We start from the raw sequence: 17,920 nt of genomic DNA on the forward strand, positions 1-17,920 counted from the left end.
GCCGGATTGAGGTGTTCTCTTGTGCGCTGAAACTGTTGACCCTCTTCCGTTTTGACGATGTAGGCACGAGGAGTCTCAGCCTGCTGTACGACAGTGACAGGGGACCATGATCTTGAGGGCACATTGTACATAGTTGCGGTCGAGCCAGTGCGAAGCTCTGGAAGAGGCCGTGTACCTCTGTTGTAGAAGCAGCGTTGCTTGCTCCTGATGTCTTCTAGCCTTCGTCGCACGGTCTTGGGTGGCACTGTTTGTGGCTGTAGGTGGCTGGTTGGTACAGGAAGCAGCGTTCTTGTCTGTCGGCCCATGAGCCTCTGCACAGGGGACTTCAGAGAAGAGTCCCGAGGTGAATTTCGACACTCAAGCAATGCGGCACAAAACTCAGTGCTGCCGAAACGGAACCGCCTTAACAGCTTCTTAGCTTCCTGTACTGCTCTTTCTGCCATTCCATTCGAGCGGGGATAGTACGGACTAGACCGGACGTGTTGCAGGCCAATCTTATCGGCGTAATCCTTGAACTGTTGGCTACTGAAGGGTGGTCCATTGTCTGTGCAAAGTCGCCTTGGGAAGCCATGTGTTGCGAAGATGTCATTGCATGCTGCAATAACCTTGTTGGCTGACGGCGCTTGCACAAGCCTGATTTCAAAAAAGAAAGAGTAGAAGTCAACAACGACTAAGTACTCGGCACCGTTGTGATGACAAATATCAGCTCCTACTGACTCCCAGGGCAGAGTTGGTATCTCGTGACTTAACAGCGGCAGTCGCGCATTTCTTGATTTGTACTTTTGGCATGTTTGACAGCGTTGAGCGACTTCCTCAATATCGCTGTTTATACTTGGCCAGAAGACAACGGTTCGGGCGCGTGCCTTCATTTTTTCTGCTCCTGTGTGCGCAGCATGAAGAGAAGCCAGTACCTCACTGAGCAGTCTGGCAGGAATGATAAGGCGATTGCTCCGGAACACAAGGCCGGATTCAGTATGCAGCTCGTCGCGGAAGCTCCAGTAGCTGCGTAGCTCGGTAGTGACGTCAGCCTTGTCAATGGGCCACGCTGTGCTTGCATACTGGCGAAGTTTCACCATGCTTGGGTCACGGTCCGTCTCCCGCAGAACTTGCTCCAGGCGCCTGTCTGAAGCTTGAAGACAAGCGATAGTGTTAACGTGGAAATGCGCGCAATGTTCTACGAGCTGTGCTTTATTAGGAAAACATGATAACGCGTCAGCGATGAACAGTTGTTTTCCCGGAGTATACTTGATATTTATATGGTATTTTTGTAGGTTTAGACGCATACGCTGCAGGCGGAGAGGGCACTGGCATAATGGCTTCTTGAAAATCATTTCGAGCGGCTTGTGATCAGATTCCACAATGACTTCTGGCTGCCCGAAAATGTAGTCCTTGAATTTTTCACAGCCGTGGACGATTGCTAGCATCTCTTTCTCTATCTGCGCGTACCTTTGCTGTGCTTCTGTCAGCGAGCGAGATGAGTAAGCTAAGGGGTGTCCATCCTGCATTATCACAGCGCCAATTCCGTTTTGGCTGGCGTCTACAGATAGGGTGATTGGTTTGCCCTTCTGGTAATATGCCAATATGGGAGCCGTTGCTAGTGCTTCGCGCAGTGCTTCAAAGCTTTTTTTGATGTCTGTCTTCCCAAACCCATGCAGCATTGTTTTTTAAAAGTTCTCGGAGCGATGCTGTGAGCGTTGACATATTAGGAATGAAGCGGGAAACGAAGTTCACCATACCCAAGAATGTCTGTAGCTCTTTCCGGTTGCAAGGGGCCTGCACGTGGAAAATATCTTCCAGTCTCCCTGGATCCAGGCTCAACCCGTCGCGCGTCAACACGTGGCCTAGGTACTTGACGGATTCCTGCAAGAAGTTACACTTTGTTTTGTTCAATTTCAAGTTGTGCTCCTGACATCTTGTCAGCACATTGACAAGATTTGCGTCATGCTCTTCTTTAGTGCGACCCCAGACTAGAATGTCGTCCATCACGACTGCTGTGCCAGTGAGACCTTCTAGTACTTTGTGCATGGCGCGCTGAAATATTTCGGGAGCCGAAGAAATGCCGAAAGGCATACGTAGGAACCTGTAACGACCATACGGAGTGCTCATCGTGCAAATTCTGGAGCTTTCCTCATCCAGTTTTATCTGCCAAAATCCCGTAGCGGCATCCAAAGTCGAAAAGTATTGTGCTCCACACAGAGACGGTGCAATGTCTTCTAGCGTTGGCATAGGATAATGTTCCCTCAGCAGCGCTTTGTTCAAATCAGATGGATCGAGACATATGCGTACCTTGTCGTTCTTTATGACGGTAACCATGTGGCTGGACCACTCGGTTGGCTCGGTCACCTTGGAAACTACTCCGGCTGCTTCCATGCGGTCCAGTTCCGCTTTTACTCTGTCCTCGAGTGCGAACGGAATCCGGCGTGCTGCTTTGACCACTCCTTGGGAACCTGGCTTGAGCTTCAAGTGGTAGACGACACCCTTGAGCTCGCCTAATCCGGAGAAGACGTCTTCATACGGCTTGACTACGTCGTACAGCTCTTGGTGCTCCAGTGAAGCAATTCGGCGAATCAAGCCTAGCTTCTCGGCAACTGAGCCGCTAAGAGTCACGGGTATGTCGTCTTCCATTACGAAGAATGTCGTTTCAAATGTTCCCTCGGGTCCGGTCACAAGAAGGTGACTACGTTTCGTTGCTTTTTTCTGAAAGCCAAAAAATGTGTTCAGCACGACAGCGCAGTTTTCGGGTTGCTTTTGAGTTATCTTCTGCAGCTGGCTGCGTGATATGACCGAGCAATTGGCTCCTGTATCAAGCTTGCAGGCAACGGGCGTTTCTTCTATTTTCACGATTGCAGTCCAGCGGTCGTCTTTCTTGCTGCTTGGCGATAAAGTTTGCAACCAGAAATTATCTGCCTGTCCGTCTGAATTCGCTTCCAGTGACGCCACTTTTTGCTCTTTCACGCAGAGGTTAGCGCTCTGCGTTTTGCACGCAGCTGCAAAATGATTTCTTTTGCCACATTTTAAGCACGTGCGTCCCTTTGCAGGGCATGTTTCACTGTTGTGAACACGAGCACATTTGTTACAGCGACTTTTCATTTGGAGGACCGCATTGACCTCCACTTGACAGTTCTTGCTGGAGTGTATTTCTTCACTTTGCTCTTTGCCGTGTTCCCGAGCTCGACACATTTCAACAGTTTTGGCCAAGGAAGCATTTTCAGAAAGAAGCGTTTCTTGAAGCTTCTTGTCTCATTCCCAGAATGATTCTGCTTCTTAGCATGCGTTCTTCCAGCTCACCGAATTCACAGCTTTTTGCTAGTACACGCAGCTCCGTTAACCAATCGTTAAAATGTTCGTCTTCCTTCTGGTCACGCTTTCCAAATCGAAACTCGTGATAAGCTAGGTTTAGTGCTGGTTTGTAGAACGCTTCAAACTTTCGCTTCAGTACAGCAATGTCGCTTTTATCCTCTCCAGCATCAAATACGAAAGTGCTGCACGTTTTGCGTGCGTCTTCTCCAATACTGATGAGAAAAGTGGCTGCCTGTACCTCTTTCGGTTGTTGGTCCAGGTAGGTTGCAGTTGAGAAGAGCTCGAACTGTTGCTTCCATGCTTCCCAGCTATGCCAGACATCTCCCGTTGTATCCAGGGCCTTCGGTGGTGGCAGCAGCGAAGTGACGGGGGCGGCAGGCTGGGCGCGGTGCTGCTCGGCGTCTGTCATGGCTCTGGTCCGATGAAATTACCCGGGCCTCCCGGATTGCCGTGCTTCTGCCGTCGGTTACGTTGCCCGGTTGCGTTGCGCGATCGCTAACCGGCCACTTCTGACACCATGTGGACACGACGAAGCATGGTGCATGAATGACGCTTTATTGAAGAAGGCGAGCGGTTATATAGGCAAGCGGTTAGATAACAGAAATGGGGGCTGCTTCTGCCCGGCTAGGCGCGTGTGCATGACTTGCACTACGTCACAGATAACCTTACGAATTTTCTGCTGAAGACCGAATAATCGGCGCCGCTCGACGAGCGCCGTTACGCCGCGACCTTCTATTACAACGTTTACTTTTCTAGAGGTCGCAAAACCGTTTTCGTGTGCAAGGGTGCCATCGTTCGTGCTGCGACACTTCAACGTACGCAGAGGATCTTTGCTTCGTCCGACTGCGGCAACGCCACCTCCAGGCGTCGCCATGCTTAGTTTTCTCGACGACGAAGTAGACAAAGGCTCTCACGGTGAGACCCGCGAGGAAGAGAGGCTGGGCGGCGTGGGGACGACGACCGGTATGCACGATGTGGAGCTGGCACCAGCGATGGAGAACGTCGAAGGTAGTCCTGGATCTCTCGGGGCTGTCCACCGTAGCGGGGGCGCGAATCAGCACGGTTGAAACCTCTAAGGCCGAATTCTCGGTACAGACCGCAGAGATGCATGTGGTCAGGCTCACCGCAGTGAAAACACAACGGTCTCCGGTCTGCAGTCCTCCAGATGTCGGTTTTTCGGCGTCCCAGCGGCTCCGGGCGTGCATCATCTAGGGCAGGAACTCGCGGCGTCGAGGGCCGGAATCGGGAGCGCGCTGCTACTGGCGCGAGGTGGGAGACGAATGACGAATGGCGGTGGCATATAGCTCACAGCTGGTCGTTCGGCTGCAGCAGTTGGGACGACTTCTGGTGCAAGCCTGCGCCGCAGCTCTTCCCGCACAGCCGCCGCAGTTCTTCCGGCACAGCCGCCGCGATGGAAGCAGCTGTACGCTGCTCAGGAGCTGGGAGACGTCTTTTCAGATCCTCGCGGACGACTTCGCGAGTTGTTTCGGGAACATCGGTGAGGGCAACACCGCATAAGCCAGGCGAGGCGCAGCTTGAAACGACAAGAAAGGCGGTCAGAAATGAAATGAAAATTGGCTTTTGGGGAAAGGAAATGGCGCATTATCTGCCTCACATCTCGGCGGACACCTGAACTGCGCCGTAAGGGAAGGGATAAAAGAGGGAGTGAAAGAAGAAAGGAAGAAAGAGGTGCCGTAGTGGAGGGCTCCGGAATAATTTCGACCACCTGGGAATCTTTAACATGGTCGAAATTATTCCGGAGCTCTCCACTACGGCAACTCTTTATGCCTCTCGTCAGTCGCTGAATAATAATAATTGGTTTTTTGGGGGAAAGGAAATGGCGCAGTATCTGTCTCATATATCGTTGGACACCTGAACCGCGCCGTAAGGGAAGGGATAAGGGAGGGAGTGAAAGAAGAAAGGAAGAATGAGGTGCCGTAGTGGAGGGCTCCGGAATAATTTCGACCACCTGGGGATCTTTAACGTGCACTGACATCGCACAGCAGACGGGCGCATTAGCGTTTTTCCTCCATAAAAACGCAGCCGCCGCGGTCGGGTTCGAACCCGGTAGTGATTTGTTCTTGTGGCCAATGCGCGCGCTAGATGCTAGCCGCATCGGCGACGAATCTGGCTACTGTAGTCGCGGGGTTGCGTATGAGACCTCCAAAGATGTCATTCCGGACACCCCCCATGAAGGCCCGCGCCTTTTTCTCTTCAGTAGCCCGAGGTTCAGCGCGGACACTAAGACGCAGCACTTCCTAGACGAAGCTTCTGGCGCTCTCGGCTGGGCCCTGGATACGAGCCTGAAGCAGATCTTCAGCGTGCTGTCATCGGTGCTGAACATGCGTACCAGTTCGCTCTTGCACGTCTCCCATGATGCTATAGCGAAGCCTCATGGTTCTCGAACCAGTATTTCGCTGTTTCATCCAAGAAGTAGAGGTTCTGCAGGCTTTGTTCGGGTGCCCACCCGTTATGTCGAGCTACCCGTTCATAGCACTATGGCCATCGTCAAGGCCATCGCCACAGAACGGGGCGACTGTTCTTGGGGTGACAGGCACGTAGATGATCCTCGGCGCAGTCGCGGGTTCGGTTTGTTGCGACTGGGAAGCCATGGTTACGTTTGTCCTAGATGTCCTTGGCCCCTCGGGCAAGAGTCCGAAATCCTGCGCTGATGTTGGCTGGCGCGAATCTCAGTTTCTGCCGAGGACTCCAAGAAAAAGCGATGGCCAGGACTTAATACCGCACTCGAATTACGAGACGGGGTGCGCTGCATGAGCTTCGCCACCCCGCACCTCCACTAAATGTCACTGCTTGACGTAGCGTCGGGCGGCGAGAACAGTTCAAAGCAGGGGACGCAAAAGGTCCTCCAGCAGCAAGGTCGTCGTTGGCACGCGGCGATCGCTTTTCGTCTTTGTCTCTTTCAGTCGTTGCAATATTAAAACAATATTTATTTTGAACGTTAAGCTAGTGTTTAAGACACAGCATATCAAATTATTTGTTAATTTAACTATTTAATCAACACCATTTAAAATTTAGCATTAGAATAATGTTTACATTTAATGTTACAGTAATGTTTTCAACATAACATATAACGTTCGAATGCAACATATAGCGTTATTGCAACTTGGGTAACATTTTTATAGCATTATTCTAATGCTCGATGCTACCTGGCACCGCGCGGCATTTGACTACGATGTGCGTTACGAATGCCATGCGGGCACACAAGATACTATCTTAGAGATATGGCCGCCTCCCCTTCGACGTACTGGCCCTCCAGGCGACCAACGTGGAGCCATCCTCTCTGCGCCTGCCGGGGTACCTCGGCTATGCGGGAGTTACTCGCTGCACCTCGCCAGGCTGCCCCAGCTCCCCCTGCCTTGACCCTGGTCACCAGCAACAGGGCCCGCGGAGTGCTGTTTATGTTCGGGCCGGCCTGCCGCACGTTGTCATGGACCTGTCCGATGCCGTCTCAGGCCCCCTGGAGGCCTGTGCAGTCACCGTGTGGATGGGCGCCACAGACACCACGGTGGTGTTCATCTACATCCCTCCAGGGGTGAGCTGAGCCACACCCTTGCTGACCCCAGTGCTTTCTTGTATCGGCCCCAGAGCACTGGTGTGTGGGGATTTCAACGCCCACAGCAGGGAGTGGGGCTGCCGCACCACCAGCCGCGCGGGCCGTATCCTGATGGAGGCCACGCTGAGGGCGGGCCTTGGTCTTCTGAAGCCCCCTTCCCCCACCTTCGTCACCCTCCGACACTCATCAACCCTGGACCTGGCATTCACAACGCCAGGGATTCGGTACGAGTGCCGGAAGCCAGCTGACACCTGGGGTTCGGACCACTTCCCCCTGTTCCTCACCCGAACCTCCAGGCGGCCCCAGGAGGATCGGACGTACGCGGTGATCTCCTGGCCAGAGTTCCGCGTCCGCAGCAAGGAGATCCCTCCGGGCCAGAGCTTCATGGACCACGTAGCTACCTGCGCCCGCGAGGCTACCACTTTGGTCAGGGTCCCGGCCAGTTCCCCTGTCCCGGACCTCCGCCTCCTGAACATCAGGGCAAACCGCAGGCGCCAGGAGCGCATTGCCTTGAACACCTCCCTGCCTGCGGACTGGACGGCCTACCGGCGCATCGACGCTGCCTGCCGTCGACACGCCAGACGCCGGCGCCGCCACAGCTGGACTGGGGTATGCTCCAGCATACAGAGAAACAGCCACTCGGGCAAAGCCTGGCGCCTCCTGAAGGCTCTGGTCCATCCAGAGATCCCCAGGCGTCCCATCCTGGCCATTGCCATCGCAAGGGCCATCAGCATCGAGGACCTGGCTGAGCTGATGGCTGATCAGTTCAATCCTCCTGGCGGACCGGTCTCCAGCCCCCCTCCAGCCCTGCCCACCCCCAGAACCCCGGCAGCCCCCCTGGTGTACTGGCCCATGTCGTGGCACAGTGCTATGCCGCAATCACGGCGCATGAGCTACAGGCAGTCCTGGACCGCCCACGAAAGCGGACGGCCCCGGGGGCAGACGGCATCAGTCATCAAATGCTCCGTAACCTCGACACCCCAGAGAGAACCCGTCTCCTTGAGGCCTTCAACGCCATCTGGGGCTCGGCCACTCTCCCCGAGGACTGGCTGACGGCCGTGGTCGTGCCAGTCCTCAAGCCACGGAAATCGAGCCGCCTGCCGTCCTCCTACAGGCCAGTCTCCCTGACCTCCGCAGCCTGCAAGACCATGGAGGCCATCGCCCTGTTCCGCCTCACCTGGATTGCCCGGGTCACCAACTTCCTGCCAGAGCAGCTAACGGGCTTCAGACGGGGCAGGTGCACTGCGGACTCAATTGCCGACCTGGTTTCCACCCTGGAGGATGCCCGGCACGATGGGGACGCCGTCATGCTGGTCCTGCTGGATGTCAAGGCTGCCTTTGACACGCTCCCACACAATGTGATCCATGAGGCCCTGAGCCGCCTGGGAGTCACTGGCCCTCTGATGGCGTTTATCCAAGCCTTCCTCCAGGGCCGCACCTTCCGGGTTCGAGTCGGCAGACAACTAAGCTCCCCACGGCCCGTCGCAGCAGGAGTACCACAGGGCTCAGTGCTGAGCCCATTCCTATTCAACCTGGCCATGGCAGGACTACCAGCCTCCCTCAAATCCAGGTCCTCCCACCGGGTGAGGTGCTCTGTGTATGCAGACGACGTGGCCCTGTGGGTGAGGGGCACACCTAGGAGGATCCGTTCTATGCGTACATCTCTCCAGGGGGCCCTGGATGCTGCACAGGCATACCTATCGTCCATCGGCCTCACAGTGTCACCGGCAAAGACGGAGGCCCTGCTGTACCACCCCAGAGGGCGTCGGGCGCACATCACCACCCTGCGGCTCGGTGCGGATGGGCCCACGTGGCGGAACCAGGTGAAGTACCTCGGCCTCCTGACCGACCGACGCCTCACCTGGCTTCCCGCGGTGAGGGCCCTCCTGCCTCGTCTACGACGAATCGGCCAGGCGGTCCAGCGCCTCCAGGCCAGGGACAAGGGCTGCTCTCCTTCCTGGGCCCTCCGCCTCTACCACGCAGCGGCCACGTCTCTAGTGACATATGCCCTCCCGCTGGTGACCCTGCCACCCGCCCGCCTTCGGACTCTAGAGCTTGGACACCGCTCCGTCCTGCGGCAATGCCTGGGCCTCCCGCGCATCTCCCCCATCGCTGCCACTCACGCGGAAGCAGGGTCCTGGCCGCTGTCCCTCCTGCTCCTCCAGACGGGTCTGCGCCATGTGAACCGCCTATATCATGCTCCAGACGGAAGGGCCCTCCTGTCTCGGCTCCGCCGAGCACCGGACTCCCGCATGGGGCTCCTGTATAGTACATTCCACAGGCTGTTCGGCCCCCCTGTTAACCAGGCACCATTCCCGCCCCCACCAACAAGGCCGCCGCTTCCCATCTCGGTGGACATCCGGAGCTGCAGTAGGCGCCGTACACCTGTTGCTGCCCTGCAGCAGACTGCTGCCACCCCGCTGCAGGAGTCCCTGGGAGGACATCTCCAGGTCTACACCGACGGCTCGGTACTTCCAGCAACAGGCCAGGCCGCTGCGGCCTGCGTAGCACCGGCCTTAGGTGCAGCACTGTCGTGCCGCCTGCGGTTCCCAGCCAACTCCACGGCGGCTGAACTGGCGGGCCTCCATCTGGCAGCGGACCTGCTCCTCCTGCTGCCTGGACAGCAGCCCGCAGTCATCCTAACCGACTCGAGAGCAGCCCTCCAGCTGCTGCGCCAGCACCAGCCCAGGCAGCACACGGTGGCCAACCTTACAGCCCGACTTATGGCCATCCAGGATGCTGGCCGTCCGGTCTCCCTCCAGTGGCTGCCTTCACACGTTGGCATCACTGGGAACGAGGCTGCGGATCAGCTGGCCGGAGCCGCCCACACCAATGGCTCCCCGGTGTCCTCAAAAGTAACGCAGCTGGACTTCGCCCGTCCTGCTCTTCGGCAGGCCGTACGGGCCCTCCACCCCGATCCCCGCGTGGCCTCAGGAGTCCGCTTCATGCGGGTACCCGACTGCCTGCCACGGAGGGAACGGATTCTAATCCTGCGACTACGAACGGGCTGCTCATGGACACAGGCCCGGCTACACCGACATGGCAGAGCCCCGTCCCCGGCCTGCTCCTTCTGTGGGGCAGACGAGACTCTGGGCCACCTCCTCTGTGCCTGCCCGAACCTAGAGGCCCCCCGGCGTGACATGACTGCAGGGTACCGCAACCTAGGGCTGCCCTCCTACTCGGACCAGGACCTGCTGCACCCAGAGCGCAGCCAGACTGAGGCCTTCCGACTGCTGCTGGAATTCCTACAATCTACGGGATTAGCCACTCGGCTATAAGCCTGGCTCGCATCCCGTGATCCAGAACACGGCCCATATTTCCTGGAAACCCCCAGCAGTCGGCGCAGCTGATGACTTTGGCGGCAGCTTGTTCACCACCTCGACACCTGCCGTGGTGCCCTGAACGGGAGTGCGGCTCCCCTGATGCCCTCCCCGCGCGCACTGGTGCGTGCGGGGCCCCGACGTGCCGTCTCCCATGGCGGTATCCAGCGTGTTTTTTTCCCTCCCCCTGCTGCTGTCCTGAAGCAGCCCCCCGGCGGTACGACCAGGCCCGCATCCCGTGATCCTGGACACGGCCGCCGGTCCCTTGTGCGCCAGCCCGCTGGCGCCCCAGCTGTAACCACAGCTCCTGCGCGCCGCCGGAAACGGCGGTTTTCCTTAGCGCACCCCGCCGCGCTGCTACCCTGTAGCAGTTTACCCCGCGGTCCTCATCGGCTGCCACATGGTGGCCTCCTGCAGCCCACCCGGCTGAGCTGTAGTCATCGCCCACCTCCGCCCAGCCTTTCGGCCGGACCGGGGTAATGGGCTGCCTGCCTCCTGCAAGCCCCCGACGTCCAAGCGCCACTCCCAGTGCGTGCCGTTCACCCTCCCCAGTTGTGGCTACTGCTGCTGCTGGGACCTGCCTTCCTGGACACCACGGACCACTAGCGCGCGTTGCAAGCGGACATCCCCCCTCCCCACATCCCCTTTCCCAATCCCCGCTCCAAGCTGTGCCCCCGCGATATGGGTGGCAGAAATCGAGCACATTCCCCCCACATAGCCACAAGAGATATTTCATCCTGCAGCTATTTCTAATCAGGAAATATTACTGGATCCTCTTCTTGTCCAAGGTCGGCGCACTGCTGGGGTCGCTCAACAGTTAGATAGCTCGAAACAAACTGAAAGCTTGCGGGCTAATAATCCTGGCACATAGATGTGCCGACTCACAAAGATCTACATTCCATAATTATACTATGCACGCCAATGACGCTTCATTATGGTGGCTGGACGGTCATGAACGCCGGACAGGTTGCCCAAATATCACCTAAACGGTATTTCTTGGTTTGAGTCAAACGTTTATACATTTTTCTGAATGTCGTTTTTTAAAACTTTACTGAAACAGTACCAACTAACGTTCTTATGTTTCCCTAACAGTAGTGGAGCATCTGTATAACTATTAAACAAATGAAACTAACGTTAAAATGCCAATTTCGAAGGACCAGACCAAGAAGTTGTGGTGTTACACGCATGCACACCAGCAGTTTCAGTCAACTCTTCATGAAGGATACTACAAGGAGCAGTATAACACAGCACAACTGTAAGGCATGCCACACATTTACTCTCACCTATTTTGGTTTGTTACCCCGTATTCATGCTTATTGCTACCCATAAGCAGTGCACCTAAATAATTTAGTGATGAATAACTAATAACTAAATTTTTCTAAAATAATTTTGGCAGTATGTGTATAATCTGTGGATGGTGCAAGCCAAGAGCTTTAATTGCAAAGTTCACTACTGGTTGAAATGTAGAAAAGAGCCCTGGAACTTGAAGTAAGCTCGGATTGGTCAGGAACGTTATATTAACGTCATAGTAATGTTTCGCTAATGTTATAAGTTAATGTTCCACAGACATTATTGAAATGCTAATGCTAATGAGGAGTCTGTCCTGGCTTCCATTACAGCTAGTCACTAATGGTCAGCATGCATTCTTAGTGGTGCAACGAGCTTCATGTGTTACTTTGCATGTTACACATATATGCTCCTTTTTATTGCTAACATTACGTAAATTGTTCGAACATAAAAATACATTACACGCCAAGCTGGAATTTGTTTTGCTCATATTTTATTACTAACGCTGTAATTTCATTTTATCTGAAACTTTATATCAAAGTTCTTAGCGCAACAAATATGTTATATGCTAACTTTTAACGTTAGCTTAATGTTATTCCACCAACGCATAACGTTATTTTTGTACTCATAACAAATATGCAATAATGTTTTCTGTTACCTGTGTGGCTACTTCACCGTCCCTCAGTAAGGGTGGCAAAGAGCCGACTGAATACAATTAGCCTTTCTTTTTCGTTCGTCCAAAGTGGCCCCAAGTACCAAGTAAAGGAATATCTTCCGAACTGCCCGGCATGAAGGGGGCTGGATTCAGCGGGAGGCGCTGAGAAGATAAGATAAATAGGCGCTAAACGTTGTGAGCTTCCATGTGGTCGTCCTCGCATTATAATGTCCCATCTCATTAAAGCCTCGAAAATATTGTCAACTGTGTAAAGCTTCAGCTTGAAGACGTTCCTGGCTGTCATTGTAATATCTTGAAAGCAGCTATCAGCTGCACAAGGCAAATGACAAAGGGAAAAAACAGCTACGTAGCAACACGTTCGGACGACATAAACAAGAGCTTGGAAGTTTCACAATTCTAGACCAATGTGTTTTAAAGGAGTGTTGCGGGGGAAGTCGCCCCCCCCCCCCCCTCCACTAAGCGAGAAATTTTGCATCGGTAAACCATGCAGAAGACAATTTTTTTTTTTTAGAAGAAATGCATCCTTCGAATGGGACCGCCCTTTCCAAGGGTGACCCATAAATCCGCGCCTGTTCTAGACCACAGGATGAACTACCTCCGCTTCTTTTCAAATTCTGTTCTGAAGCTAGATTGAAGTTCACTGAGGGGCTTTAATTGCTGCATTGCTGCATTAGCTGCATGAGTTTTTGGCGCCATCTGCCGATAAAAACGCCGACTCTATAAAGATGTGGTGCCCTCTGGGTTTGGGTTTTCGAGCTACAACTTCAACACTTCCGGGCGGTCGGTTCCGTTTTTTACAGCATGGTGTTTTGCCCACGTTTGGATGCCACGTTATTTTGAAACTTGCATGCTTGTGTGCGGACGAAATGGAAGGGGTGAACGCCGATTCCATCAATTCAAAGTTGGAGGCTATGCTGCAGAACAATTCTGACCTATCGCCGGCAGTGGCTTCATTACAGCTGCTTCTTGAGTTCATCGAGAAGGACGACTACACAACCATCCAAGGCATGAAGGACAATTTACAGCATGTTATCAGTGATCTTTGTACGGCGAAGTGCTCAATAACGTGCGTGAGGTCTGCGTGCGAGTTGTTTGTGCGTTTCGCCACGCTCACCTCCCTCGATGGTGCCATTGACGAATGCAAGGAGAATATGTCTACGCGAGGCAAGGCGTTTCTGGAGAAAATGCGCGCAGCGCGCTCCAAGATTGCTGCTCTGGCAGCTCCCTTTGTGCAGGACCGCACCACGATCCTGACGCATTCCTTCTCGCGCGTAGTGCGCGACACGTTGTTCGCCGCAGCTGACGACCACAAGCACTTCCACGTGTTTGTGACTGAGTCGGCGCCCGATTACAGTGGCCGGCAGCTGTACGACGCGCTCGAGGAGAGAGGCATCAGTGTGACGCTGATCGTTGACGCCGCTGTTGGATATATTTTGGAAAAAGTGGACATGGTCCTTCTGGGAGCCGAAGGAGTGGTCGAAAGCGGCGGTATCATCAACAAGATTGGCACCTACACGATGGCCATGTGTGCCAAGGAAAAAAACATCCCCCTTTACGTGCTCGCTGAGAGCTTTAAGTTCGCCAGACAGTACCCTCTGAACCAGAGGGATCTTCCAAACGAGCAGAAATACGCTTCGGACAAGCTCAACGGCAAGTCCGATCTCTCTAAGGAGCATCCCATGGTTGACTACACGCCGCCTGCATACATTACGCTGTTGTTTACGGATCTCGGAATTTTAACGCCTTCCGCGGTTAGCGATGAGCTTATAAAGCTGTACCTGTGAAACTGCACCCTAAGGCCACCGAGCGAGTTAAAAACAGTGTTTTTAAGGAGGAATAAACTGAGAGCGACAATAATAATCAGCTTACGCCAACCGCCATGGGCGTGTAAAGCGCGCTGTTTCATCGAAACTATCCACTAAGCCCAATAAAACGTTAAGAGCACTTGAAAGTGAACTTGAATTTGGGCTCTTGCTGAGGTAGCTTGCAAGCCTGATGTGTGCCAGTGCACACTGTGTAAATCCCTCAGCCCCGTGCATACGCGCGGAAGCTTTGAATCATTCCTAAATAAAATTTGCTCCAGTTATCGGGCCTGCTGCTTTTGGTGGCAACAGATTTTAACCAAAGTACAACCAGTCAGAAGAGTCATATACCGTGCTTTCTTGAAGTGGATGAAATGAAAGGCAAGGGAAAAAAAAGAAGACAGAAGACCGGGGGAAAAGTAGCGCAGCACAAGTGCTTGCCCACTGCCGTGTTTCATTCATGAATCGCGACATGCGTCATTATGTACAAGTGAAACATGTTTGTTTCAGTTTGGTAAATTTCATGAACCTGACGATAGAATTCATCTTTTTGTGAACGCTTCAGGAATGAAAAAGCAATTTGAAAATGCCTGCCAGAAAATAACTGATGTTCGTTCAGGCGAGGAATTAATGTGCGCGAATCGCCCGTTAGAAGCATGCCAAGGGTTTGACTTCTTCGTTCGTGCTGAATAGTCAGGCAGTCTACATGTGCAGTTTCTGCTAGGGCATTGCTTTCTTTAAATGAAGTATTTGGCGCGTTTTGCTGCACGTTAATGCCGCAGTTACAGTTACAAAAGTTGCAGACACCGCAGCGCCCAAATAATCAAAGGAAACTGCTACATGAAGTGGACCTAGTAAATAAGCTGGTTCTGCTACAGAAACTATAATGTTTACTGCGCTCGACCTGCGAATAAGATATCAAATTTGTAACAGTGTTCGATAATGAAAACATGTTTAAGACACTGCTGTTTGAAGTTCGGCTGAACATGGAAAGCACACAAAAAATTACAGCCCGAACCGACGTGATACAAAGGGACTGTCGCTACTCGTGCGCTGTATCACGCGGGGGTCTCTGTGGCAAACGCAGATGCGGAACAGAATAAAACCGGAAAGTAAGCGTACAAGCGAGGAGGACGGCGGCAACATCAAAGAATGGCGCTACCCTGTATGACCTTAGTTTGTTTCGCCCCTTTGTACTGCATGTCTGTTGCGCTCCACTGTTTTGCTGTCGACCCCGACACTAGCCAGGTTAGTCGCCATTGTGACTACGGAAGTGGCATGCAAGATCAAAGTTCGTTATATTGTTTCTTGTAGGAAATTACAAGAAGTATTTTTACCTCAATCCTTTTTTGCCGCGGAGATGCCTTACTTTCTGCTGTCAGGTATAAGACCACCTGTATCTGAAAGCATTAAAATGCGAGCGTATGTTCCGCTATATGCCACCCCCGCGCCGCAGAAGCGCGAAATTCCGCTGATACTACTGACATAATATAATAATTGGTTTTTGGGGAAAGGGAACGGCGCAGTATCTGTCTCATATATCGTTGGACACTTGAACCGCGCCGCAAGGGAAGGGATAAAGGAGGGAGTGAAAGAAGAAAGGAAGGAAGAGGTGCTGTAGTGGAGGGCTCCGGTATAATTTCGACCACCTGGGGATCTTTAACGTGAACCGACATCGGACAGCACACATTCACAAACGCGCATCCTAATTCTTCACTTCAGAATGGGATAAGCAAAAAAAAAAAACGCCATCATGCCATATATGGGATGTATCTGAAAGGTATGTATGCAGGGCGACGGTACTTGTCCTAATCGCATTGATGCAACGTGCCTCCTCTTTCCTGCATGTTTAATCCCATGTTTTCGCCACGAATGAGCCGAAACCACGGGCAAACGATCCAGCATCTTTAAAATGATGGGACAGCGAAGGAGGGGGTGCACACAAAGGCGCTGCCTTAGCCTTTATTTTGTCGGGAGCTATATTTGTCACCTTGGTACATCAGAGTTGCGAAAGTTATCTCCCTTGCTGTTCTCATTTTCTTTTGCCAAACCTCTAGGCTGCCATATTCTCCATATACTTTCTTCAAGTTAATTTTTCCAAGCCTGTATCTATAGATACTGAGGCTTAATTCATGGAGTTCGTTCTCAGCCATACATCCCTAACCGCAAACCATCAAAATTTGTCATGACAATCTAAGCCTATCCTTTAAGATCACGTTTTACTTCCAAGCCAGTTTATTTTCCGTCACCTCAAAGTTATATCAGCATGAATGTCCCCTAGTGAGAATTCTAATAACGGATCCAGCTATATATAACCTGTTTGATGCATTTCTTATTACACTAATTGCCGACTGATAGGCAATCCGTCTAATAGGAAATGCATCAAATAGAAAATATGATGTGCGATTAGGTTCTGTGACGCTGGGAAGTAGTATTTGTAGGTCTATCATAGGTCTCCATTTGAAGCACGTGTGTACTAATAACTTGAGAATATAAGGAGCATAAAACCTGTGCACTTACCGTATATAAATTAGGCAGCCGTCACTAGGCGTTTATAGCTCCCTGTAAAAAGCGTAGCCATATTGGTGGCGAGCTGTTGACCATTGAAGCTGCATAAATAAATATCACTAGATATTCGTTTGCCTTTGAGGTTCTGTCAATTGAAGACCGCAGTTATTTTTACGACAAAGAAGTTGGTGATGTTCTTGTTTCAAGTCGTACATGCTGCTTCGTCTTAGCCAGATTCAAGCCCATATAAGACTAGTAGGAGCAAAATACAGCAAAAAGAGGTATGCATTAGACGAATACATACTTGTATTAGAACATTCGCATAGCTAAAGATACATCCGCCGAATTTTCCTTGTTCCATATCTACTGTCCTGAATTAATTTTCCCGCGATTATGTGGGTAATCGCCCTTGGGCTATTTAATGGTTGTATTTTGCTTCGAATCTGAGATGGCGACCAGTGGTCGTTAATATGAAACCCGGTACTATTATAACCTTTCCATAATCTTAGGCTAACGTCGTGGTTACTTCCCCTGCGAAGCTGGCGGAGTGTCCCTTGTGTTTTCCAGCTGCTCTTCCCTACGCGTTACTTCGCCACGAACTTGCCTTAGCTGGTGGAGCCTCCAAGTGGGAGGTTTTTGAACTTCGCGGAAGAACAAGGTGTAGCGGGAAATTGAAACTTTGTCTGTTGTCGGTTCGTTACAATGGCGTTAAAATATTCCCCTTCTTGTCGATTTGGGTACTCAGAATAAAGAAAGGGGGGGGGGGGGGGGAGGGTTGGGGTATCTAACTCAAAGTTTACTGATTTTACCTTTTAAGCACAAATATACAAGCTTTAGCGTAAGTTTCGTCTCGCTGTAAACTGCGTGTGTAAGTTCAAAAGCTAGCTCGATTTCAGTGTTGCCATCGTCTGAGTTCTAATATTAAGAAAAAGAACATTTGTGTTGCGATAGCCTCAGATACAGCGTGCAACTGCGCGTCGCTCACATTGAAAACGCGGAAGAATACCCACGCTTGTGTTCTCGTAATGTCCTGCATATAGCTTCTTATACCTGCCGTTATGCCGACCTGCAACACTAGAACAAGACGCAGCATTGTCAACAGAAAGCGCAAGAAAACGATCAGAAGCATCTCCTACTATTTGTGTTGTCAACGTTGCGTGTTATTCTGATTAAGCTTGCAGTACCAACAAGCCCGACATCATACCTTACTGAACTCGCGTATTCTCTTCTGCTTAATCTTCGCACTTCCACGAAGGCGTACAGCTACAATTCGCGAGTTCTGAAGTACGGCGCTGCCAAGAAATATCCGTCCGAGCCTGATTTAGTGGTTTTTTTTATTGTTTCACGCACGTGCAGCCCTCATTGTGCTGGTAAGTGAAACAGCGACGGAGGCGAGGGCGGTGGTTTCGCGCCTTCGCAACAAACTCGTCGCAAGGCGGCGCGCGTCCGTTTC

The 17,920-nt window shown here is 52.3% G+C and overlaps 2 protein-coding genes across 2 annotated transcripts; both read left to right on the forward strand.

The window, feature by feature from the left end:
• Positions 1-6,985: 6,985 nt before the first annotated feature.
• Positions 6,986-10,152, forward strand: LOC144111419 (uncharacterized). The gene is made up of 2 exons (XM_077644752.1): positions 6,986-7,660; positions 7,741-10,152. The coding sequence occupies exons 1-2, from the start codon at positions 6,986-6,988 to the stop codon at positions 10,150-10,152; spliced, it is 3,087 nt and encodes a 1,028-aa protein (XP_077500878.1).
• Positions 10,153-12,916: 2,764 nt separating this feature from the next.
• On the forward strand, positions 12,917-14,108 carry LOC144133810 (translation initiation factor eIF2B subunit alpha-like). The gene has a single exon (XM_077666904.1). The coding sequence runs from the start codon at positions 13,024-13,026 to the stop codon at positions 13,939-13,941; it is 918 nt and encodes a 305-aa protein (XP_077523030.1). The 5' UTR covers positions 12,917-13,023; the 3' UTR covers positions 13,942-14,108.
• The last annotated feature ends 3,812 nt before the right edge of the window (positions 14,109-17,920 follow it).

This window comes from Amblyomma americanum, chromosome 1 (assembly GCF_052857255.1).
Source record: "Amblyomma americanum isolate KBUSLIRL-KWMA chromosome 1, ASM5285725v1, whole genome shotgun sequence".
Taxonomy (NCBI): domain Eukaryota; kingdom Metazoa; phylum Arthropoda; class Arachnida; order Ixodida; family Ixodidae; genus Amblyomma; species Amblyomma americanum.

Bases quoted from the DNA above. Each gene is read 5' to 3' on its own strand.
- LOC144111419 (XM_077644752.1), top strand. From the start codon at position 6,986: ATGGAGGCCACGCTGAGGGCGGGCCTTGGTCTTCTGAAGCCCCCTTCC. The intron at 7,661-7,740 runs GTCTCCAGCCCC...GTCGTGGCACAG, and splicing joins TCAATCCTCCTGGCGGACCG to TGCTATGCCGCAATCACGGC.
- LOC144133810 (XM_077666904.1), top strand. From the start codon at position 13,024: ATGGAAGGGGTGAACGCCGATTCCATCAATTCAAAGTTGGAGGCTATG.